Raw genomic sequence first — 26,540 nt, forward strand, 5'->3', positions numbered from 1 at the left:
TTTCCTATGATGTGAAGTGTACTGTTAAGGTTGCTTTACTCAATTCTCTGCCTGCTCATTACCTGCTCTTTCCATTTTGTTCCCCTACTTCTTAACATACCTACTCTGTTTTTGATCTAATATAAATGTCTCCCTTTTTATTGCGTTATCCCAGTTTTGTTGATTTACCTTTTTCTACACAATGCCTTTCCCCTCTGATTTTGATAATTTAATACTGACTTAAACAATTTATTTTTTTACTGATTCTTTTGTCAGTTCGTCTGCTCTCACTTTTCCCAGGACGAATGGATGCGAATGTGCTGGGACCCACTTGATTATGATATTTTTCCCTTGCTTAACTATTCTTGAGTTAGCAAAAAAGATTTCATAAAGCAGATCCTGATGATTTCTGGCTGAACCTGTCTTAATGCTTGCAATGACTGGCACAGAATCACTATATATTACTATAGTGCTGCAACTAACCTGTTAAATCCATTCTAATATCATCAACATAGCATACAATTGAACCGTGTAAACGTTCAAACAATCAGATGTTCTCTTATTAAATTCCACCCTATGATTTAGCTCAGCAACTGCAGACCCTGTTGCATCTGTTTGTGGATATTTTGATCAAACTGTAACAATCGTTTTTATATTTACGGTCCCTGTAACTATAGTATTCACTGGTTATTTCGTCTTATTACTTAATCTTAAATCATTCTAAATCTACACACGGATTTTCTAATACCCAGACGGGTCTAATAGGCGACCACCTTGCGCCGGACTGTATTTATAAATTATAAACATATTAAATTGTTGTTCATTACTCCTAAAGATTTAAAGATTTCGCTCAAATAAAAGTAAATTTTAAAAAAATTATAATTCTATACATTTTGAAGAATTACAGACCACTAAAAAATTAGGACTTTTAAAAGAATGCACAATATGGCAGATGTAGGGTCAATCTATGTCTGATTGGCTGTTCTTTCTCTGATCAAACATATGATCAGACATGTGATTTCTTGAGAGTCTGTCCTAAAAGTGACCTTTACACCTTGCTGTTAGTAGGAGGAAGTAACGGATAAATGTGTCTTATTGCTCACACTCAGTCTGCAACTTTCTTACTCTTCAGTTGGCACTGCTGTAGTGTCAGTCTTACAAGTCTGATAAATGCAAGCCCAGATGTGTAGTTTCTAAACATATCTTACACATTCAGTACAGTGTATGTCTTGGTGTGGCTAAAGTGCTGATGGGCTGTTTCCAGTGTGTCTTTGATTAACAGGGGCACAAAAGCAAATTACATTTTTAAAGAAGGCCATATGAGAATAGTTTTGGAGGCATGTAATGATACATTTCCATGTCAAATTATGAGGTGATGAAATCTAGTGGCCAGCCCACACCTGAACATTACAGCTGAAGATCATGTTAATTCCTTATGAAATATAATCTTCTTAATTGAGTCAAATTGGGCTTTCAATGTCATTTTTGCAAAGGATTGACTTAGAACAAAAGTCATTGCAGAGTCAGTGATTGCATATTTGACCAAACTGTATTTAGGATTTGCTGCTGCAGATGGAACTTCAGCTGGTTGTGTTTTGCACTAATCAGTGCCTTTGTCTCAAAATAAAAGTTTACAATAAAGTCTCCTCAGGAAGATTCAGAGATCTAATGCTATTTTAGTTCCAATCTCTGATAAGGGACCATTTAAAGGGCTTTAAAGGGTTTATAAGTTGTAATGAATGGGTTTATTCATTATTTAGTAATGCTTGGTAGATCAGTTATAAGCCATTAATAAAAACAAAGTTTGTGTTGCCAGATTGTCGGAAATCTTCCAGTCGGTGTCCTGATTTTTTTGCATGCTTTCATTCATTACATTTTAAGTCATACAGTATACAACAAAGCTGAGTTCAATGAGGACAGAAATGAATAAATGCATCACAACCCCAGTACCATCATTTTAGGTCAAAACCTTTTCCCCCGGTATGTGAAATGAAATGAAAGATTAAGTGGTACACCTGCCTACAAAAAGTGGTGTGTTCACAATATAAATACAATCACTTTCTTATACATGCAAACAAATGGTTAAAATGGCTGGAGGTACGTTACTAGTATGTTGTCATGATTTTAACAAATTTGTTGGGTTTCACGGAAAACAGATACATTTATATGTAGACATACATATTTGTATGATTTACTTGAAATACCTTCTAAATGCCGACCCTATTGGGAGTAAATGTTTGATATACCAGAATTGTAACTGCTACTACAGTACTTCATGAAATCTTACCCCTACATGATACATACAGTGAACAGGATCTCCATCATGTGTAAGTACACACAGTAGATACAGAGCATTACAAAGTAAAAACAGCACAGGCTGTTTTATCCATTCATAAATTTAAATGGTAAAGAAGTAGAACCATAAATGTCCTTTATGTTGTTTCATGAACATCCCACCAAAAAGTCCCAGACTTGTTTTGATGTCTTTCCTGTTCAATTACCTTGAAAGCTCTGATTCTTTACCCACTGAGGTTAAGTCAACCAGTGTTTTATTGTTATTATTTTTTTAATAATAATGCCTCCACAGCTGCTTGCTACCAGTGTTCCCACTTTTTAAGATATGTTTTACTACATTGATATTATACTTACATAGTATTGATGTAGTAATACACAAATACACTTAAACAACCCACCTTTTAAAAGGTTCACAGATATTTGGAAATGACTTTTCAGTCATTTGTAGTGACTCATACAGAGCACTATGTAATATCATAGGAATGTTCGCTGAAAGTTTAATGTGTGTCTGTGTTTGTATATTATTGTGTTCATGTTTGTGTGTGTGTGTGTGTGTGTGTGTGTGTGTGTGTGTGTGTGTGTGTGTGTGTGTGTGTATGATTTAATGCAAAGCATCTGCGAGCATCTCAGTGCAGTAACACAGAGTATGGAAGAGTGGGAAAGCATGATGGTCTCATACTGAAACAATTCACTGTGGCTTCTCTGATTGGGTGTGGCATCAGCTCCTCCCACTCAGATATTCAAGTTCCTGGAGGAGAAGGAGGGGTTGGGGGTGGGGGTGGGTCTCGAACCATAGAAATCACTGAAATCATATATTGTGACGCACCCTTCAGCCCGAGGACATCAGCTACTCTCTACAGTATCTAACTCAACCTGGAAGAAGCTCTCCTTTTAGTTTAGACTTAAACAAAAATGTACTTTTCTCCTCACGTCTACACCCACCCCACTGACTGTCTGAAGTCATACCCAGATAGAAAGAATGTGGTTGGGCCTGTTTCCTTCCCCCTCACTGTCTCCCCTCCTTGTTTTATTTACAAACTCCTTTCCAAGAACCTAACTTCAGGGCATTTCCCACAGATTGAAAGTCTCACATGTAGTCTGTACAGGTTTGCATATAAAGTTGCAATAAAAAGTATCTGGTGTCACATTTACAGTTGGTAGTGAAGGGGTTAACACAGTGACAGTCTGGAAGAAAAGTAGAATACCAGCCTAAACTTGCAGGCAGTTATTGCGTAAAACAACATTGTCCAACTTTTACTAAAGGTTTCCAGATGTGGAATGAGTTGTCTGTTGAATGTGAGCTGCGCCTCAGTGGATGATCCAAACACATCACTTCATACATAAAATATTGTACATAACATGTTATCATGATCTTCGAGTTGAACTTTTCCTGAAAAATGTCTGATGGACATCCCAGCATGCTTGATATGACAGATGACTGTAGATTACAGTACATACTTACATATAGGCTAAGACATCTGACATAGTTCATTTTTTGTTAAATGCCTACCACCAGCATATGAGAGCAATTAATGTTTAATCTATTCTATTAATATCTGATATAATGTGTCTGGCACATGTATGCAGTACCACATACTGGCTTCCTTTCTTTTTGTTATATCTTGCCTATGAAGATAATGTAAGTAGTGTCTTGTAAACCCATCTGGGCTGGGCACCTTTAGCTGCAAATATTCATTCATATATATATATATATATATATATATATATATATATATATATATATATATCTGTGTGTATGTATATATACACATGATGTATGAATTGAGGTAGGCTCGTGGTCCTACTTCCCTATTCCTGGCCGTTCTCTCATGCCGTGGGAGGATCCAGGAATGCTGCCAGCTGGTGACAAGCAGTGCTCCACTGACACACAACAGCAGCAAGCAGCGAGACACGCAGGAAGAAAACTAACATATTCAAACTCCCCGTCGACATGCCTCAGGTAAGAAATTATACACAAACTGTTTTCTTTTCTCGCTGACGTCTAAAACCTGAGCTAAGCTTGGCAAAGTTTGCAAATGACCACTTTTTAAAAACTTTAAATTCACTTTTCTCGCTGAGAAAACCCGTGTTTTCTGTGCGAAATAAAACATGTCCAGATGGACGAACTTTCTAAACTGTGCGAGGCATGATGAGAGCGGAACGAGTCATCAAAGAACTGTTGCCCGCTGAACACGCGCCATCTCACGCCAGCCGAAAAAATGTCGCTGAGGAGGAATCTTTACCTGGAGAAATTGAGATTAACCGCTGATTTTTTTACACAACGGACATGGGAGCTATTCTCTACCCCAGCCGCCGTGTTATAGGTCAGTCCGCCTGAGTTCAGCAGCCTGAAGTTCCTACTTGAACTTATTTCGTGGAGACACTGTACAGACGTGCTGCCAGCGGCCCCTCCCTGAGAATCTCTACACTGTAGCAGTCAGCTCTGTCAACATTTACAACCCACTCTGCACTATTGTATCAACCTAAGCGCTTCACTAATCTCTGAGAATATTACAGTGATAAGCAGCCAAAGCAGATACATTAAGGAGAGCATTTGTGTAGCTGTTATATATGAATACAGTAAGTGACTAGTTTTGTATGTAGGGCCCAGGTGAAACTCAGTACAGTGATCCCCCAGTCTGTGTCTGTTGCATGTACGCCAGGATTGCGCAATGCAGCATGACTTCTCTTTATCCTAGGACCGTTCTCATTGTGCTGCATGTTTTTCATTCAGGCTCATAACTATCGTGTTCAGACTCTGGAGGGGAGGGGGCACCATGGGTGGCCTGTCAGCTTCCAACGGGGGCCTGTGCCTCCTCTGGTCCCCACTTTATTGGTTCTCTGTCCAAAATTTTTAACAAAATGACAATTTCCTTACAGGACAAGCCTTTATCAATACACCACAATCAGCTATATCCTGAAGCAGAAAATAAATGATAAAAAAAACAGATGAGAGCAGGAATTCCTGAGGAAAGAACAATGCTTCCCTGCAACCTGTGGTCTGGGGGAATGTTGTAGAACTTGCTCACTGTTGAAGATACATTTGCAAATTCTATAATAAAGCCCCAAAAGAAGCCCATACAGCCAAACTTTCTCTCACCTGACTGTGAATGTTCTGAAGCACGACAGTGCAGACTTTCAGACCAACAGTGAGCTGGAGAGAAATGTTGCGATTTGGGTGTGGTAATGGGCATTATAACGAAATCAGGGAGTCTATCTTTAATTGTTCTCAATTAAACTAAATCACAAAATGTTTACCTACTACTATACTTAGTAATTAATGTTAAAAAAGCGACTATTATGAAAAAGGTAACATACTTACAAACAAATACATAACTATCAAACTAAAGCCTCCTCAGTCTGTTGATGGTACTTGTATTTCAGAAACTCATTTGGCATCTTTTGGCTAACATAATCATTCTGTAATACTTTAGTTAATATAATGTGGTGTTGAAATTTTCTACAGCAGTAAACACTATGCCCTGTTTTTAGTCAGGATATTGGTGCTCTCTGTGGGAGAGTTTTAGTGGAGGTGAAGAGGGCTTGTGGCAGCTTGTGGCATATCAGTCAGAAAGGGTGTGGTTTTGACAAAGCTGTTGGCCAGCATTTATTGAATAACTGTAGCAAGACTGGAGTATGTTCCTCTGATGGCCAAGAGACAACCATCTTTAATGCTGCTCCGATCCACAATAAAATTAACACTGAGTCAAATGACTTTGTGTAATGTGAAGGATGCCGCTCACATTGATGAACTCAGAGAATTCTCACTAGCTCTGCAGCTCCACACTGCCTTTTAGTCTTTTAGCTCACAGTTTTGGTTTTAAAGAACATTTAAAGTTTTTTTTTTTTTTAGTCCCCTCTTCATCAGTGTAATTTTCAGCAAGCAACTGTTTTCAGAGAAAAAGCTGTAAAAAGCCACTGTCCACTACCTGCTCAGCAGCAAACAGCAGACAGACACAGACAGAGAGCAGCTGGTGAACATAGTGGAGCATTTAGCAGCTAAAGAGCCAGATATTTCCCTCAGGAGTCAGTAGAGACAAAAAACAGTGCTAAAAGAGAGGGAATGGACTTAGATTCATCAGGTGGACAAAACACCAGATGAATCATCACGTTGCACTGTGTCTGCTGGATCTTTAAATACGCAACTGTTTGTTATGCCGCCAAATGGCCAAATAATAAATAAATCAATAAAATTCTGCTTTAAACAGTGTAAATACTTTGTCCAATCCTTACTAATTGTATTACTAAATGATGGAAACAGTAAAAGAATTGCAAAAATGTAGTCTCATAAAATTGACATTTAAAGTTAAATCTTGACCTTGGAAACAGTTGTGGAGAACAACAATCTCATCACAACATCCATTTAGCAGCTGTTTTAGAGCTTTTCATCGTTTCACAAAATCTTCCTCAGCAGATGGAGTTTGATCTCTCGTCATGTAATTGTAGATGTTCAAATTTCCGTTTTTCTAAGCACTTTAAGGATATCTTACCCACGTTTGCTTAAAGGTCAGAAAAATCACTTGACAAAACAATCCCACCACAAGGTCCGTTTGTATCCATCGTGTTGAAGAAGCTTGTGTGATACGATTTAAGAATCCATCAGTTACTAGATTGCCCTTGTGGTAGAGTGCGTTGTCGACTCGTTATAAAGCTTTATGAACTTGTAAACAACAGTTTTCACAGGCCTCAAAAGATAGAGATATAGCTAACTGCATGAACTCAGGTAGGCCAAATAGTAAGGGGCGGATTACCTTTGATTCTCCAGACTTGGACAAGTAAAGAAATGTTGCTCACATTCATGATTTTATTCAAATAGAGCTCTCCTGCTATTTTTTTTAACAGCTCTGCAACTGTATAAGCTTCAGTTTGTCTACTAACTACTGTCAGCCTTTAAAAGCCAAGGTGGGAAGGAGTTTGAATGTAAGAGCTAACTCAGATCTGCAAAAGGTGCTCCATTCTAACTTCATCTTCTGTAAAAACAAATACAAATGGCTACAAATGGCATAAACATATATAGGGTGTGCCTGTTTCTATCTTGCTGATGCTTGTGACAAAGATCACCTCTCCCTATTCTTAAACCTGTAATAACTGATTTTGTGGCCACTTGGGAGCAGAACAAGCTGTGAACACAGCATTGACATATCACATTTTAAGTTGATGTGGCAAATTCCAATAATCACTTTCTTTTTGTTTTGTTTTTGGTCTCTACCAACTCCTGAGGGAAATATCGGGCTCTTTAGCTGCTCAATGCTCCACTATGTTCACCAGCTGGTCTCTGACCGTGTCTCTCTGTTGTTTGCTGCTGAGCAGGTAGTGGACGGTGGCTTTTTGCAGCTTTTTCTATGAAAACATCTACCTGCTGCGTCAGAAAATTACGCTATCAGAGCGGCAAGAGTGAACCAACACAGTAAAGTTCTGGTCCGGGTGGATAAATAATGAGCTGAAACTCAGTATGAAGCTCTGTAAAGCCGATGGGAACTGCAGATTCAGCTGATAACCTGTTAACCAGACCTGATCCACAGGGGCAGCAGGTGAGAAAATGCTCATATGGGATGTTTTTAAAGACAGTGATAGATGATATTTTTGCATTTTCCCTGCTCATTGGTTAGTAGCTGCATTTGTTGTCTCTGCAGAAGCGGTGTTTTTGGATGAATAGCCAATAGCAAAGTCTGTTTGAGGGCAATGCCCCATATAATCAAATTGGTATTAGTTGTAGGTATGACCATGTGTTTCCTATTGCAATTCTTATCCTTTCTTGCTCCATTTTTTCCCCTTCCTTTTCTTCTCCCCAGTACTCAGATCTGGAGAAGGCCATTAACACACTGGTCACCCAGTTCCACGCTGCTTCGGCTGACAATGGTCCAACGCTGAAAACTGATGAATTCAAAGGTCTTTTGTCCTCCCAGCTGCCCAACCTGGTGAAGGTAAAACTGCTGTCAGTTTCCTTGTGTTCCATCCTCAGCTGTGCCTGCTGCTGACAGCAGCTGCTGGGTGTGGCAGCACACCTCACCTACTCACCTCACACGAAGACAGTCAGAGACATGCTCAGCAGCAGAGTCACGCAGGCCTCATACACAAACCAGCAAATACACACTATAAAGACTTATACTCACACTTTTGAGAACTAGGCTCAGTTGACTGTTGGGAGATTCCATCTAAGGTGTGTATTCACTTTTTAAAGAAGTATACCACTGAAAATATGTCTTTGAACGTCAACTTCCCAGGCTAAACTGAGATGAAGTGATTTCCAAAAGGCATATCGTTAAAGATGAAAGGTTTCTTTAATATTTTTAGCAAGATTACTTTTTTATTTCCATTTTTTACGGTTTCAAAATAACAAAAAAGGAAAAGGGCCACGAAACAAAAGTTTGGGAACCCATATGGTCAGTACTTAGTAACACCCCCTTTGGCAGGTATCATAGCCTGTAAACACTTTTTGTAGCAGCAAGAGTCTTTCAGTTCTTGTTTTGGGGATTTTCGCCTTCCTTCTTCCTTGCAAAAGGCTTCTGGTTCTGTGAGATTCTTGGGCCATCTTGCATGCACTGCTCTTTTGAGGTCTATCCATAGATTTTCCATGATTTTTAGTTCGGGGGTGTGTGAGGGCCACGGCAAAACCTTACGCTTGCACCTCTTGAGGCGGTCCATTGTGGATTTTGAGCTGTGTTTAGGATCATTATCCTGTTGTAGAAGCCATCCCCTCTGCATCTTCAGCTTTTTTACAAACTGTGTAATGTTTGCTCCCAGAATTTGCTGGTATTAAATGGAGTCCATTCTTCGCTCTACCAGTGATATGTTTCCCGTGCCACTGGCTACAACACAAGCCCAAGCACGATCATTCCACTCCCATGGTTAACAGTCACAGAGGTGTTCTTTTCATGAAATTCTTCACCCTTTTTTCTCCAAACAAACTTTTGTTCATAATGTACAAAAAGTTATATTTTAACTTCCTCAGTCCACAGGACTTGTTTCCAAAATGCATCAGGCTTGTTAAGATGTTCCTTTGCAAACCTCTGACGCTGAATTTTGTGGTGAGGATGCAGTGCAGGTTTTCTCCTGATGAATCTTCCATGAAGGTCCAATTTGTGCAGGTGACGCGGCATAGTAGAACAGTGCACCACCACTCCAGAGTCTGCTAAATCTTCCTGAAGGTCTTTTGCAGTCAAACTGGATTTTGATTTCCCTTTCTAGCAATCGTACAAGCAGTTTCTGAGTAGATTTTCTTGGTCTTCCAGACCCTCAACTTCACCTTCACCATTCCTTTTAACTGCCATTTCTTAATTACATTACAAAGTGAAGAAATGGCTACCTGAAAACACTTTGCTATCTTCTTATAGCCTTCTCCTCCTTTGTGGACATCAATTATTTAAATGTTCAGAGTGGCCTTTCCTATTGATGACTGTGAACAAGCCATAGCCATAACAAGCTATTTAATTCTGAGACCATGGTAAAAGTAATATGAGAGCTCAAATCTCTTAGGGTGCCCAAAACTGTGTTATAGTTATCCTTTCCTTTTTTAACTCTAAACTCTTACAAAACAAAAATAATACACTAATTTTGCTTAATATGTTAAAAAGAATGTTTTATCTTTAGTTTTATCCGTTTTGGAGATCAGTTCCCCTTCTATTCACTTAACTCTTCAGAGTAACAGAAATTTTGACCAGGGGTACCAAAACCTTTCATGCCACTGTATACACTCAAGTTTTTTGATAAGGGAAAAAATGAATTTAAATGATTTTAGCGTAGGGCTCCAAATAACAAAATGTGAAAAAATTGGAGGGGTCTGAAAACTTTCTAAATACACTGTATTTCACATATACAGTAAATGATAAAGCCTCCACAGATTGGTAACATGATTTGGTTTTCTCTGTATAATGTTAGTTACAGAAAAAGCTGTAACATACGAAATGGTTTTGATTTTTATGTGCAAGTTAATATCCTGCAAAGTAATGGTTATAATGTGGAGAGAGACTCTGTAAAACCAATACAGTATACCGAAAATATGCAAAGTTTGATGTGCATGAAGATTAATTCTTCTTTAATACAATTTTTTTGTATGAACACCCTGACTATAGTCTGACCTACTAGTCACTTAACAGCTCCACTGGAGCCATCACAGTAGAGATAATGAGGGAAGGACAAGCACTGCTTTTTTACTTGATTGATTTTTACCCTGATTCTACCCTGCCTCTCTGGGGATCAAAACAGCAAGCTTCCAGTCACAAGTTCCCTTATCTAACCTCTAATTCACAATTGCCTCCAGTGTGGAGGCTTCAACTACCTGCTTAGAATTTGTACATTCACAACTACACACAAATGACACAGGGTGAGTTCCTGGCAAAAATACAAAATTCAATCAAATAAATGGATTTGGCATTTCTCCACCAGAATTACATTCCTATAAATGTAGATTATCATAGAAGATGATAAAATTTCACATTTTTGGTGGCTAGTCAAAATTTTCTTAAGTTGGGGTGGTGGTGTTCTTGGGAGAATTCTGTCTCTGTCATCTGAATGGTTTATTTTGCTTTATCCAACTTCTTTTTAGCAATGTCACCATGTTCCCATTTGTCAGCTATAACTTTGATGAATACAGTGTTATTACTGACTGACACTGAGAACCAATTTGTAATGAACCTGAGTGATCCTATACCTTACGAGTAAAGTTTTGTCCTGTTGTGTTCCCACAGGGGATCGGCACAGACCAGGGACTGGGTGAGATAATGCTGAAGATGGGTGTAGGTGACGGTGAGGGCATCTCTTTCAAGCATTTCTGGAACTTAATCCAGTCACTATCCACCACGCAGCACAGCCTCCTCAGCAGCCAGAAGGGCTCCTCATGCAGCTGCATCCTCCTGTGAAGAGCATACTCAGGAAGTTTCCACCCTGTAATTTAACTAAACAGGGCAACAATATGTACATCACTCTCCTAATCAGGTGTCAGACAGAATACAAAGGTGCACACAGCAAGCTGTTCCCAACATTTAAGACTGAAACATTACACATTTAAAATGCTGTGCTATCCATCTGACAGGTTTCCACATCGCACTTCTGCCACTATACTGTCCAGTATCCTTTGCACCAGTTTAAGTTCAGGCTAGTTTGCATTTCTCACATTGTCCAAGTCTACACATTGATTCTTATAACCTTTAAAAATATACCAAACTACAATTTTTAACTAGCTTACAATAATCACCATATCAAATCACCATTACACATAGTACCGAATAACATCTTTGTGTAGCAACTTGCTAATCATGAATTAAGTTATTTTATTTAACATGCTGCACATGTAAAGATTGTCTTAAGTTCCTGTTACTGGACTAGACAGTCTAACTTTGGCCAGCATGTTATTAGCCAGAGAATACTAAGGTTAGCTCTGCTTTTCAGTTGTAATAGTTAAAGATATACACCTTGATTTTGTTCTATTGCCCTCAGCTCTCCAAATTTCCTCCCAGATCAAACTCAAAAAATGATATATGGTAAGATTTAACACATCCCCTGTGAGCTGGGAGGAGATCTGGGGGTACTATTAACAAAATCAGGGGGGCAGCAAGTCTCTGTGATGCAGCTAAACAAAGACACAGCTTTACCGTCAAACGTAACACATGTATAAGCATCCACTTTACACCCTAAAGGCTTCAGTATGTTTGAAATGCACCAGGTCTTATATGTCAACCATATAAACATGTCAGAAGGCTTCTGAAGAAGTGCTTGCTGGATCATCTAACAACATCTAAAACCCCCTCCCCCCACACACATCCCTTGCCAACATCAGAATCTGGGAGGGTGACAATCTCAGGATCTTGTTCACTTCACATAGTGATTGGTCAGCTGTGTGGAAAATTGGAAGGGTGTGAACACAACTACTTCAGTCACTTTTCATTTGAACAAGTGAGTGCAACATAATAAATGATTTCCAGGAGAGACTCTGTGAAAATGGGAGAAGTTATCTCCATTTCAATGATTAATCTTGTCTTCTACTTCTGTCACAGCAGGCTTTTAACCCCCTCCTTTGAGTTGGGACATTAAGAACAGCTTCTAATTCCACTTTCAGACATATGATGCAGGTCAAGTCAACGTGCGTTTGAGCCACGTTTCACCCATTCATGAGATAGCTTTCACAGCAGAGTCTCCAGACTGCAGTGAAGTTCTGAACACTTTATTGATAAACCTGAGAATAATTTGCCCGATAAAAGTCAAGTTTCAGTTTCACCTGTCCTTTGGTTGGTCAGTTAAATTGTTATTGAAACATGGGTATAATTTTAATTTGCATTCCTGGTAGCAACACCATTCACCAAAGCCCGGCATTGTTGACCCGTGACCAACCCCGGTGTACAGGAGGGTCGCGAAGGAGGGTCACCTGACGCCAGTTGACCCATACAGATATAGCCCCGTGTCACTGTGTTGGTGTGAATGGGGTATCACACTTCTGCCTTTAGACCAGTTTGATATTGAGTATTGCATATTGAACCCTTAGACGATCCAACAGTTACTTTGTTTTTTGGAGGCCTTAAGAATCATTTTGAATTTATCTGGTGCAAAAGGTTGCTAGACATTATGACAGTCAAGAGTCATTAACACAGTCACTTTCCATTATGTCCGCTAATTTTGTCCTGTGTCCATTTTCCGAGTTTAATATTGATTCATGGTGCCTTTAAAAATTAATGCAGATTATATAGTTTATATACATTAATATAGTGTAATCATTCGCATGTCAGAAATGCTAACTCTGAAGTACTTTGAAGGTAACAGTATGTGAGCATGTATCATCAAACAGAGTCAAAGCCAGGTCATTAGAAATCTAGAGTTAAAACGGCAGTTAAACATTCAGAAGCTTTGAAACATTTAAACGACATTTATCTCTTCATTTGTACAGAACTGACTCCAGGATAAATTATAACTGCAATTCTCAGTTCTCAGTATCTGTTATGGTGTTAGCAGTGGCAATTTACACGGTAACTTCCAGTGTAAAACCCTGTCTGAATCTTTAAGCATATGATGCTAATCATCTCATTTTGACCTCATATGCATCAGTAACGGAACACAAAATCGTAGTTTGGATTCTTTCTAAATGTCATTATGTTTAATCTGTTTAATGTCGAGAAACTCAAGACAGAAACATCTCAAAAAGTGTGCTTTATAGCCCTTTTATATGTTTCTACTAGTAACGCTTTATCCTCTGTGATTCTGCATTTTCTATGTATTTATATTTTGTAATACTCTGTATTCTGACCTTTGTGACACCATAAGAACAAGGATGTAATAAACATGTAAAGGAATCACCAATACTGCATTTGTTATGTTTAATCATTTATTGATATAATAAGAAAAGAAAAAATCGGTAGTTTATATGAAAATCTAAATTATCTGCTGTAACAGCTGTTATGTTTTATTGCTTTCATAGTACATTCCTAACATCATTTCCATTCTTCGAGCCATTAAAACACTATCAAATGTGTATCTGTACCAGCAAGCTGAAACAGTCAAATTAAACTATGCAGCATTTTGTTGCAGGGTTATATCAGCATCGGGCAGAACAAGGCAAATGTGTCAGAACGTTGTGAACAGAAGAATACCAGAGCCAACTAACAATGGAAATACAAAGAAATAAACTACATTAATCACACATTATCCAATCCAATCCAACATTATGGATTTAAATTCTAATGGAATGTGGGAGTACATCCTCTTTTGAGTTTTTTTCCCTCAGGTGTACCTCGAAAGAATTCTAGATAAGATGAGAACACGTACTTATTCATGACTTTGACCCTCCCAAAGATGTTCAGTTCTGTTTGCTCGTCATGGTTGACAGCATTCATCATCTGCTTCGATTTGATGTACAGGGAGTTTTCCTTTGCAACAACTTGATCTAACCAAATCTGTCTGTTCTGTGGAGCCATTTCATAGTTGTCAATGGTGCAGCCATAGAATCCTCGTCGCAGAAGTTCAGGCCAGGGTTGCTCAGTAACCATGGGGTGGTCATCTCCAACAAACGCTGTGCACAGGAGGCTGTCGCTCCCCCGGGAGCGGCCTACTTCACAGCCAATGACACTCATGAGAAAAAGCGAGAAGGTTCTAAAGTTACGCACAGATGCTGAAAACACTGCTGCCATGAAGTAACGACCCCATCTCTCACAGTTGTAATTACACTGTTGGAACTGGAAAGTCTGTCGACAGAAGTCATTGAATTTGGAAGCTTTGAGACCCTGACTCAGCTCCTGCAGGGAGAACTTGCCCTGTTGCTCATTGAAATTGTTACGGAAATGTTCAATCTCAGCTCGATTTTCAATGCTTAGGAACTTGCCCACCAGACTTACGCTAAGATTTTTCCCATATACTTTGTAAATGCATTCATTGAGAACATAGTAAAGGTCAGATGTAGCTTCCTCTCTGGCATTATATCTTATCTCCACAAGTAGATCCTGAATGTTAACAATATGCTTGAAGACAATCTTATGTTCTTCTGGTCCTGGTTCTGTGAGCCAAATTGCCTTCATGTGTTTTTGATCATGCTCTGGGACATAATCAGGAGCACGCCTTCTTTCATTCTCTTCGAAGAACAAACTCCAAGTAAGCCCCTCCAGGCAGTCTATAGAAGGGTACTTTTTACGCAGCTCCATTGGAACAAACATTTGTGGATGGCTTGGCCACTCCAATGTCTGAAGATACAAAACATTTCCTTTATAATCAGGGAACATTGGCCCTGTGCAGCCAAGCTCCACTTTGGTCAGCAGGTCACCTCTTTGGTCCAGTTCAGCAATGACTCTTCTGCTGTGGTCATGGGACCTCCAGACTCCATCAATTCTAGTCATTATCTCTCCGTCAGACCTAACAGACACAAAGGACTTGTATAGGTGCAGCTTTGTTTCCACACTGAAAGACCGGAGAACTTGGAGCAGCTGCAACATAAAGTGCAGGTCATTTCCAAGGTTGCAACTGACGAGGCTGATGGTGTCAAGATGACCAAATATGCTTTCAGTTTTTAAGGTTGACACAAATCTGGCAAGTTCTTCTGAGCCATGACCGGCCAGGTGGACTGCTCCATTGGTACCTTTGCTGCCATGGCCAACCAGTATTATGTCATGATTTCTAGTAGAAAAAAAATGGCTTCCTCTGAGAACATGCAGTGCCCCCTCCTTGTACCTCAGCAGAGTTGATACACTGGGATGCTTCTCATACAGGTGAATGGCTGACTCAATCACTGCAGGGTCCTCTTCCATAATAACTATAGTCTCATGGCTATATTTTGCGTCACATTCTCTAAGGGTCATATTTGGTTGGTAAGAGAAAATTTCTGTCTCAACTTTGTCATGGCTGAATCTAAAACCGTCTGAAGGAGTCAAATAAACTGGGAAGGCCTCTTTCATGAGACAAGTACCTCTGACAAAAGCAGGTACTGTCTGATTTACAAAACACAGGGAATGAAAAGCAGAATTCCAGCTATCAGTGATTCTCTGATGTGTCTTTAACATATATAAAATCAGAGGTTCTGTAAACCACAAATCTACCCTATAATTGACTACACTCATTGGTTCTGACTTGGTGTCTCTGTAAGGATCAGTTGACCAATTTCCAGCATCTCCAAGATCAGAGTATGGTGGGTCGAACCTCAGTGGAGTCATCTCAAGATATGCCCTGGAAATAGATAAGTGATGGGTGGATAAAGAGCTAATGGATCAAATACTCACACTGATTGAATATAGCATTGTTTCACTTGAGTGAATTACAAAGAATTGTAATATGCTGTTTGATATGCACATAATTGTAGTATTTAGTATGTACAGTCTAAAAAAGGAGCCACTAACAGGCCCCAGGATGGCTTCTCCTTTCCACTTTTTTTAAAAACAGAGTTTGCGGTTACTAATTATCAATAGAATGTGCCCACATTACGGCAGTTAAACCTGTAAACACGTTTTTTTCTCATAGTGTACAGCCAAGCTAGCAGCTCTCTAAGACTGTTCTCTGGCACAGTGACTCTTTGAGCAAAATGCTAATTTCAGCATGCTGAAAATGACAATGCTTATGTTATAAACATTTAGCAGTTGATTTTTCCCATGTTCCCCATATCATTCCAATTTCCTAAGTACAGCTGACCTGATGATGGCGGCACATGAAAAGTCAGAGGATCACCAAAGTTATTGTGATTCAACCTGTGGATCATGGCTGTACAGAATTTCGTGGCAATCCATCCAGTAGAAGGTGAGAAATTTTTGTCTGGACCAACGGGATGACAATCCCTCACCATGTGTTCAAAGAAACAGTTTATCTTGATGAGACTTTATCTTTAACCTAGCTAACATCATAGTAGTCTGGAACAGTTAAGCCACATTCAAAGAACAGATGGTATGTGCCTGATATGACTTTTCAAAGAGATACTGTAACTCTGATGACTGATAAAAAAGTGGGTTCTTTATCTTTCTTCTGTCTGAGTTGAAGTAGTATTGACAGTTTTGTAGTATATATCAAACCTATTAACACAATGTTACACTTTATAGTCATTTCCCATCAGAGATCATTGGAATAGTAATGCCTGGTTTAAACTACGGTTAAAAACAGCAGTCTATTGCATGATGTAGTGTCTCACCTGTTTCCAACATTAGAGCTTAATGGAGTCCTTTGAACACTCCAATCTGTAATAACAAAAACACCAACACCAATAGATAAAACATCATGTCTAATGCTCATTCCACTGGTTTTCAGCAGTTGCTCTAAAATGCTACTCACCTGCGGATCAGAATAATCATTATTATATATATTATATATATTATAATCATTCATATGTATACATAGAATATGGATATATTATAATATCATAATAAATGTTACTAATTTGGTTTTCATAGTTTTTACTGAATAATATATAGAGGCATGGGTGCGGAAGAGATTAAGAAGTGAAGTAGTTATGAGTTGTCTTTCTTTTGTAAGAAGCTTCATCAGAATGTCATATTTAAGGAGAGACATTAAAACAGAAACATGTCTATTTTAGAACTCTTTAAAAAGTGCAAGGATCTTACCAGCATTCATTCCTGCTGCTGCCAAAGACAGCTGAACAATAACATAAAATCCACAGGGTTTCAACATAGCTGTGAGGTTCTGTGAAGAGCAGCTGAAGTGAAGATGACCATGAATTCAGCAGGCAGAGGAGCGTCATGTCCTATCTCAACCCACATTTGGTTAGATAAGAATGAAAATGTAAAAATAATGTTTATGCGCACTCAGTTCATTAGTTACACATTACAAAACTGCGTGCTAGTAAAATCTACATTAAACATTGAATCTACATTAAAACATGTAGATTAACATACTTATACACACACACAAACACACATATGTATAACATATACAGTCACCAAGCACTTTATTAGGAACACCCGTACCTCTGCTTATTCATGAAATTATCCAAACAGCCGATCACGTGCCAGCAGTGCAATGCATAGATTCCTGCAGATACAGGTCAGGAGTTTTAGTTAATGTTCACATAAAACATCAGAATGGGGACAAAATTTAATCTCTGTGACTTTGAACGTGGCATAATTGTTGATGCCAGAATGGTGTCAAAAACAAAAAAACATCCAGTGAGCCGCAGTTCTGTGGACAGAAACGCGTTGTTGATGAGAGAGGTCAGAGGAGAATGGCCAGACGATTGGGGCTGACAGAAAGGCTATGGTAACTCAAAAAACCACTCTTAAAAACTCTGTTGAGTAGAAAAGCATCTCAGAATGAACAGCACGTCCAACCTTGAGGCGGATGGGCTACAACAGCAGAGGACCACGTTGGGTTTCACTCCTGTCAGTCAAGAACACAAAATCTGAAGCTGCAGTTGGCACAGGCTAACCAAAACTTATGGATCTGGATTTATGCTGGGGCACGGAAGATGGTAGGGTCAGAATTTGGCATCAACAGCATGAATCAATGGACTCAGTCTGCCTTGTGTCAACAGCCCAGGATGGTGGTAGTGGTGTAATGGTGTGGGGAAAATTTCTTGGCACACTTTGGGCCCCTTAATACCAATCAATCATGGTTTGAATGCCAGAGCCTCTCTGAGTCTTGTTGCTGACCATGTGCATCCCTTTATGGCCATAGTTTACCATCCTCTAATGGCTACTCCAGCATGATAATGCACTGTATCACAAAGTAAAAGTCATCTCAAACTGGTTTCATGAACATGACAATGAGTTCACTGGAAATCTGTGCCCCCCAGTCACCAGATCTGAATCCAGGTAGAACAGGAGATTGGCAGCATGAATGTGCAGCTGACAAATCTGTAGAAATGATGGGATTCAATCATGTCCACATGGAAGAGAATCTCAAAGGAATCCATGCCAAAGAACTGGGGCTGTTTTGAGAGTAAAGAGAGGCCCAATCATTACTAGTATGATGTTCTTAATAAAGTGTTTGCTGAGTGATACAGTACATGTGTGTTGTCCACAACAGTCACTATAGAGTCCATAGCTGTGGATTGGTTGTTGTTTTACATGTTTTCAACTGTAAAAGAAAAAAGGAGAACTTTTATGTAGCAAAAGTCAGTAAGAGCTGTCAGGAACTTCTGGAGACTACAAGTGAATACAATTTACTAATCAGTGTGAAATGACAAACTGCTGCGTCTTTCATTGACATATGGCTACACATCAATATGCTGGACATGGCCATTGAGCCAATTCGCTACTGAAATGTCAGGAATCATCACTGTCTGGTGGGACTCATGGGGAAGGACTGTGTATTTATATCCAGAAAGAAAGGTGAAGGAATGCTGTGTCCAGAGAGTGTTCTCTGCTGGTGGAATTTATGGTCATGCAGTGAGATCTGTAGAGTGGCATCAGCGATCAATAAACAGCACACCCTGACAGATTTTCATCATCGCTGGTGACTTCAATCATGCACATTTAAAGACTGTTTTACTGAAATTCCACCAACATGTCAAGTTTGCTCAAGAGGAGAACATACACTGGACCATGTTTCCATCCAAGTTGTTGCTGTTAATGAAAGAGTGCTCCCTCTTACCCTTCTGAATGGGTGCTGTTTGTATGTCTGTTCTACGTTGCACTGATGTTCATGAGGTACAGCATTTCCTGTGTGTATCTAATGCATATGTGTAGAAATGACACTGTTTGTTTCTGGTTTGATGGTGGTGGTCTGGTTTCCTTCCACAGTCTAAAGATTTGCAGATTAGGTTCACAGAGACTCTAAAACCATGAAATACACTACATTCAGGGGATGCTCAAAACTATGAAGGATGTGAGACTGTGAAAGAAGTTGTTAATTTAGCTAGAGTATGTTTCGGAGGACCTGTGAGTGTCCGCTCCTCTGCTTTGTGGTGTGACAGTATCAAGCAGGAAGTCCAGGTCTGTGTGGATGAGTTCAGGGCATTAAGAATTGACAGCACAGTCAAGGGATGACAGTTTGTTGTTCTGCATATCCACTGAGTTGATGTGTTTCATGAAATCCACCACCTAACAGGTCATGATTTTCTCTCTATCATACACTTAGCTGAAGCAGTGTTTCAGAGCTTTCCCGTTGTTGTTCCACTTCCTCCATGTGTAAAATTGCTCCTTTATGGGACACTGGTGAAGCTGTAGCATAGCCACGCTTTTGCCCATGGAAAGCAGCTCGCTCTTTGGATTGCCATCCGCGTTATTCAGGCACAGATCTAGGAGTAGTGAGCAGGTGGTCTGAGTTGAGTTGGTTTCTATTGATTTACGTGAATAATCTAACAAAGTCACCTTGATAATGTCTGGATCAGTTTAAAATTTAATGAACACACACACACAAATCTATTTAGCAGTTGTTGCATGCACTGAAATTATCTCTAAATGCTTGTGGTCTGAAAAAGATTGAATAGTGAGTGTTTCTAGACACTTCACTGGAATACCTGCTGCCTTCATCACCTTCTGAAACCAGTTATTCATGTAACTGCCATGTTTTTCTAGTTGAGGATCTCATACGCAACCATGAAACAGATAACAGACAGCATCATACTTATCTTGTGATATACTCATTGCTCAACATCAACCTGTGTGCCCACAGCTTCATGTTTGACGCTGGGAGGTGTACAGCCTGTTACCTCATGGCTGTTTCCAGGTCACTGCTAATCCGCTCCAATCTTCTTTTCTCCTCATTAGCCATCTTACCCACTTGTTTCCCTGTTCACCATGAAGCCTGTCTATGACTAATGATGTAGAAGTCTAATTTTAAATGCCATAGTTTGAACCTATGTCTGGTACGGCCATTACTGCTGAATTGTAATCTGTAATGGTGTGACATGACAGGCAGGTAGACATTTTGATTAAAAGAGGAACTCTTAAGATGAAGCTGGGTGGAGAATACAGTAAACAGAGGTAGCTCTAAGAAGAGCCAAGAATGGACTGTCTCAGCGAAGGAAAATCCTGTGTGCCTTAAGTTGTTGTGCAATATACTATGGTTTGAACAATTCTGCAACAACAGCTGGTTTGTATGTGGAGGAGTCTGAGGAGATGACATAACGTGGTGGGTGCCAAACATCAGAAGATTCTTCAGGAAAATATCAAAACAGAGATCACGGAAAACATCAAGATACCCAACAGGTACATACACGATTACACACCCTAGACCAGAGTCAAATGCTTTTAACCATTTCAACCACAATTTCCCTCTTCAAAACCACTGTCCTTGATGTATGATAGTATCAGAGCTATTGTGCCAGTACTTCATTGCAGCTATTTTTAGTGAGTAAAAAAAATAAATGGAAATATTCTAGAAGTGCTGTTCAGCTGATATATTAGGACAGGTTTTTATATCTTGTAATCTTGTGGTTTGTGTCCACACAAAATGAATTTGTATAAGGACCTTTGTTGGGTCATTGGGTTTGAAGACATAAAATAAAGATAACTGCAGGTTTTTTTTTCTTTTTTTTAGTATGCATTAATAATGTACATACAACAAGAGCAGGAGTTACCTTTAATACGCTCCTCAAAGGAGTATATTAATGTTTTTTCTACTTCCATTAAGTTGGCAGACTTGAAAAAGACAAATTACAGTCAAAATACAAAAATGGTCAAAATCTGTGCAGCAGAGGCCGTGATATAATGACTTTTAGTCCCTAGTATTGCTCACGCTCCAGATAGACTCCATACCTACAGTATGTAATGCAGGCTTTCTGCAAAACCTGATGACATGACTATGACATCACCAGGATTATTTTCTCAGAATTGACAAAGCTCTTCCAGAGCCACAGAAGACATTTTACAATTGTTATCACAAACTGAGTAGGATTAACTATCACAGGTGGAAATCATTAATCTTGTTGCTGTTTTGAATCACTTCCTTCAGTTCAAAGATTTGTACTCACTGACTATGTAGTTCATTCACTTTTTTTTGTAGTTAATTCACTTTTTTTGCTCACTAATTCAGTTCAGTATGTGCTTCAGTAAGTGAACGCATCATCATCAAAGCTACTTCCTCACATTTAGTATTTTTGACAATACAATTCCATGCATTTACGAAATCTAAACGTTTGACTAAAGGGACTTTTACTTGAGTATGATTCCACTGTGGTATAAACAGTGTTTTTATCTTCTACATGCAACTGGTCATTTAGCCTCAGTGGTTCAGTTTGCCATCATGACCTTAGTCTTAGAGTACTGGGGTCAAGGACTGAAAGATGATGGGGGGGGGGGGGCCTGCACTAATATGGCCCATTCCTGACACTTCTGAGCAATCTGACTACAATCAGTGATTCAGCATTATAGCCAAACATGTAAACCACTCACCATAATGTTTAAGAAAGGATGTCATTCTTATAAACTATGTCAGATATGTGCCTTTCTTCCTTTCTTTCTAAGCAGGGATATTTTCAAAAGACCAATACATATCATGACATGACATATTGTTGACATATCAACACTCCTCACGCTTCATAGCCAGCCACACAAACAAAAATAATTACCAAGTTTCTAAGGCAGGGGATGACAACTAGTAGCTTATGGGAGAAATCTGGTCTCCAATGAGAATTATATGACCAAGACATTAAAAAATGAACCTTTTCCGTAGCAGAGAAGTCAGAAGAATTTAAACATAACCAAACAGTTTCATTCATTGAAGGTAAAAAGTCCAGCCTTCAGCCTGTGTTTCCACTGCACTGGTAAAACTAGCTCAAAAGGTAGCCTACCCATGGCTGAACCTGATGACTTCTTTTTTTAACAGTTCCTCTTCCCATTTGTGTCATAGTTTCTACTTTTTAAGTTTTAGTAGAAATTTAAATGCCATCTTGCAGTGTTTACAAGTGTTTACAAATATGAATGTAAACATCCTTTGCCGACCTTAGAGATATGGTTTGACACAATGATCTTAACTCAAGGTCAACTTACAAACTTTTTAAGACTTCTTAACCACATCTCACTGTCTACATCAGCGAATGACAAACTGCAGCTTAGAGTTCTGCTCAACTCTGACAGATTAAAATTCTGGAAACAAGACTAGGTCAAAACCTAGTATATGGATGGACTGTGGATGGTCTATGTGCAAAATTGAGGACATATTTGAAAAGTGTTGTGGAGCCGCTGTAAGCAACTACTTTCAATGGAAAGTAGCTAAAGCCTGCTGAAAAAGTCGGTTATGTCTGTAGATGATGCAATGTGCTAATTAGCATTTTCATGACATCATTGTGTCTTATTTGCATTCTACTTAGTGTCAGCCAGTTTCAGCCCTTTAGTCTGCTTGCTTCTGTCCCACACTCTGTGCTCACATATACAGTAATTTAATTAATACATCTGAATTCCCAGTAAAGCTGTTCTCATTTACATGTTTTTCTGTTTCTGTTGTCAGACAATGGAACAAGTATAAAATGGTGACTGAAACGTGGCCCATTAAGACTACTGGTTAGCCAGCGGTCACTTCCAAGCCATTTCCAAGCTGCTGCTCTGCACTGCTAAAATCCTGATTTTATAACCGCAATGTTGTCTGACAGACTCATCAGACACACAAGTCCATTGCTGTGCTCTGATTTCAGTGTGTTTACTTGTAAAATGGTTACAAAGTTAGAAGGTCATTCATTTCCGTGCCAGCAGCTGCATGGTCCAATTGAATGAGATGCACAGAGAGGGAGAGATGTGCTTGTGGAGGGAAAGCCTGATCTTGCGTGCGCGGGGCAATACTTACGACTTTCTTCTAAGGAAAGTAGTTAAGGATTGTCTAAAAAGTTGATACATCTGTCGCTAGGGGCTTTCTTGACAAAAAGTTGCTAAAGCGGTCTGAAATGTAGCGACAAAGGCGCTAAGTTGGCAAAACTGCTTGTAAACACCCCCCTGATGATGCAGTAAAAACTGTTTGCGCCAGTTCATTTTGAAAGAGCAATGGCCAATGGGGAAACTCTAACACTCGGCCGGCCAACCAATAGTGTAACTTCATCACTCAGTCAGTCAGTCAGCGACGGACAGTCGCATGTTGCGGTCCAGCCAAAAAACTAGGACGTGGACCAGATAAATATTATCATTGTCCCAACAACACTCATGGAACTCCCTGTACAACACACACTTAAGGCAGGAAACTGAGCTTTCAGACACCTATAAATCATAATTTTGCATCATCATTGACAGGCACGGTATTGCTAAACAGTAATTTTGGAATCTATAAAATAGGAAGCATTGCATTGTAGGACTGTTAGCACATACCATAAACAATACTTTTCATTGTTGGAAATTTTAGGGCGCTATAAATGTAACATTCTAAATTTTGAGCCTCAGATTGTAAGTTTTTAGTCACCCTGCCAAGTATTTATTACCCATATCAGAATCACTTCCTTCCTACCAGGCTAATGGGAACTGAATGGTCATGTAATATGGGCACGTGCAAGAAGTGAGACACTTAGCAGATGCTGGGTGAGCAGCTCTGACGTGAGTGAATGGGCTTATTTGGATTCAGTGATACACCCAAAGGGGGCTGAACAGCTTCTGCTTGGGTCCTGAGAAAGGCTGGGATGGCACAAGCTGTAATGTGTGGGGCCCGCCTGTAGGTGGAAGCTGGAGCATGCTGGACCTTCAGATGGGAGGAGGCTTTCAGGCTTTGTTGTTGTACTAAAGGCGCTACTACGGTCAGCGTTTTCACCTCACCGGATCACGTTTCCCATGGAGCAATGACAGTGAGGGAGAAGGCTGCGGACCTTCTGTTCGACCGGTAAAAGAAGACGAGAGGACGCAGTGAGGGAAACAATCCGCACACATGTAAGATCACTTCAACCTTCTCACATTTTCTGCATCAGCTGGTGCTGTTGGTTTGTAAGATTTACAAAAAGGACGGCTTGTTTTAGTTTTACGACTTTATGTTTCTCAAACAAGAAAAAAAAAACTTGAGAGTACAACGTGAAGCACCAGTACAGAACGTCAAAATATCCCAGCACTTCGCTTTTTACAGTCAGCACGCCGGGGCTGCTTTCACAAAGGAGCAGAGCGTTATGGCAGGATTTGGGGCTTACTGTGGAGCTGAACTTCGGCCACCACATGTTTCATCAGCGCTTACATACTTTACAGATAACTGTTACCTGCATCTGCCCTCCCGCCGCTAACGTTACCTTAATTAATGTCTGCTGCACACAGCAGTCTGTTCTACTCAAAGTAGAGCTTCTTCATCTTATTTGAGGTTCATTGGCGGTTAGCAAACAACGAATTGGTGCATTACCGACACCTACTGGGTTGGAGTGTGGATCAGAATGTCTAGTGTTAATATTCCAAAACAAAAACCCCAAAACTTATATCTTCTCAGTCAAATTTAGTCTGAGATACTGAAACAAGATGGATTAGACTCGTTTCTTGAGTTCTTTTGTAGAATATCTATTTAGATCTTTTATCTTTTGAGTCAGATGCCTTCGTTCTTCCTCATATCTGAACGTGTAGCATAACATGCTCTACTGTCTCTTCTTACAAATAGTAGTCACCTCTGCCTGCATTAGATTTACCTGTTTTGGAGGGTGTACTTTTTAGTCAAATGTCTCCAAATTTAAGTCTTGACATCACTGTCTAATCTCTCCTGCACACCTCACTTCTCCCTCTTTCCTCTCTTCCTCCCTTTGCCATTGCAAACTTTCCTTCAATTGCTGCTTCATTATGCTCTGGATTTTTTTATCCTTCTGAAGCTAATAGCCAACTCAGTGTTATTATTTTTTGTGGCATCCTTTGCAGCCTTATCTGCTTTTTATTCCTTTGATACCAATGTGTGCTGGTACCCATAACAATATTAGTGTAAGATCCATCATCTGAATTCTGTATATTGTTTTTGGTTTTTCTATCAAAATGTCTGCTCTGCTGTCTGAGTGACTGAACTGTAAACTGAGCCTGAGTCTGAACAAATGATTGCTCTCACTGGTCTTGTATCCTCCATCAACTGCACTGCCAACAACATTACAAGCATTTCTCCTTTTTGAACTGATAGTCCCTCCCTGATCCCTTTCCGTCCTTTGATATGGCACTCAAGGACAATAAATGCTACTGCTATTTTATTAACTAAACTCTTTGATGCATCTGTGTAGCTCTGGATGTTATTGTTGTAACTATCAATGTATGCCTTTATGTTATGTGAATTAAAAAAAAAACTCCCTATCCTTGTTTTCCTTTTCTAATAATGTAAAATCTACTGTGGTGACAGGAAGTATCCATGGTATTACTGTTGGACTAAGGTTTAGTTGAGTTACTTTATGTTCTGTTGCTTTTCTTTGTCACTCTCCATAGAAAACTTTTTGGTTATCTCTTCTTCTTCTCCCAACAAGGTCGGAAAGTGTTTTGTGTTGGATGATCTTGACTGTGGCCCTGTAAATTAACCCAGTAATTCAGTTAGAGCTATATCCTTCTCATTTCTAGTGGCATTTTCTTTAAGTTTTAAATGCACCCGAGCATAATCTCTAAAATTTTGAGAGATATGCTTGCTGCTGATCCACACAACCATAATCTGATATTCATCTAAATAATCCACTGTATATGGCCTTCAAAGCAGTTCGCTCTGCCCCCAATTCGCTTCCAACCAGACTCCTCATTACCTTTAATTCTTTCTTACATTTGTCGACTACTTTCCTAATAAGCAGAGCCACTGTAACTGGGACAAAGACAATGTTCCATGTAGAGAACAATTTCTTTGTCTTATCAACTAAAAGTTTAGAGCCCCATCTATATGACCCATCTTCTACTTACATAACAGCCCCCTGCATTTCCCTTACAATGAAACTGCCCCATCATCTGCAGAAAGTGAAAACCCCCATCCCATTCTCCATTTCCATAAATACATCATTTATCATTATGGAGAATAGA

General features: G+C 39.5%; 2 protein-coding genes across 3 annotated transcripts in view; both read left to right on the forward strand.

Annotated features, from left to right (window-relative positions):
- Nucleotides 1-4,102: 4,102 nt before the first annotated feature.
- On the forward strand, nucleotides 4,103-13,578 carry s100v2 (S100 calcium binding protein V2). The gene is made up of 3 exons (XM_040123256.1): nucleotides 4,103-4,234; nucleotides 8,067-8,198; nucleotides 10,962-13,578. The coding sequence occupies exons 1-3, from the start codon at nucleotides 4,226-4,228 to the stop codon at nucleotides 11,130-11,132; spliced, it is 312 nt and encodes a 103-aa protein (XP_039979190.1). The 5' UTR covers nucleotides 4,103-4,225; the 3' UTR covers nucleotides 11,133-13,578.
- Nucleotides 13,579-24,270: 10,692 nt separating this feature from the next.
- sema4ab (sema domain, immunoglobulin domain (Ig), transmembrane domain (TM) and short cytoplasmic domain, (semaphorin) 4Ab) overlaps nucleotides 24,271-26,540 on the forward strand; it is a 44,301-nt gene continuing 42,031 nt past the window's right edge. For both annotated transcript variants that reach the window (XM_040123253.1, XM_040123255.1), the window contains exon 1: nucleotides 24,271-24,467. The gene's annotated coding sequence lies outside the window, so the exon portion shown is untranslated. The remainder of the gene's footprint in view (nucleotides 24,468-26,540) is intronic.

Source organism: Xiphias gladius, unplaced genomic scaffold (assembly GCF_016859285.1).
Source record: "Xiphias gladius isolate SHS-SW01 ecotype Sanya breed wild unplaced genomic scaffold, ASM1685928v1 HiC_scaffold_1483, whole genome shotgun sequence".
NCBI classification, from domain to species: domain Eukaryota; kingdom Metazoa; phylum Chordata; class Actinopteri; order Istiophoriformes; family Xiphiidae; genus Xiphias; species Xiphias gladius.

Bases quoted from the DNA above. Each gene is read 5' to 3' on its own strand.
- s100v2 (XM_040123256.1), top strand. The intron at 8,199-10,961 runs GTAAAACTGCTG...GTGTTCCCACAG, and splicing joins AGCTGCCCAACCTGGTGAAG to GGGATCGGCACAGACCAGGG.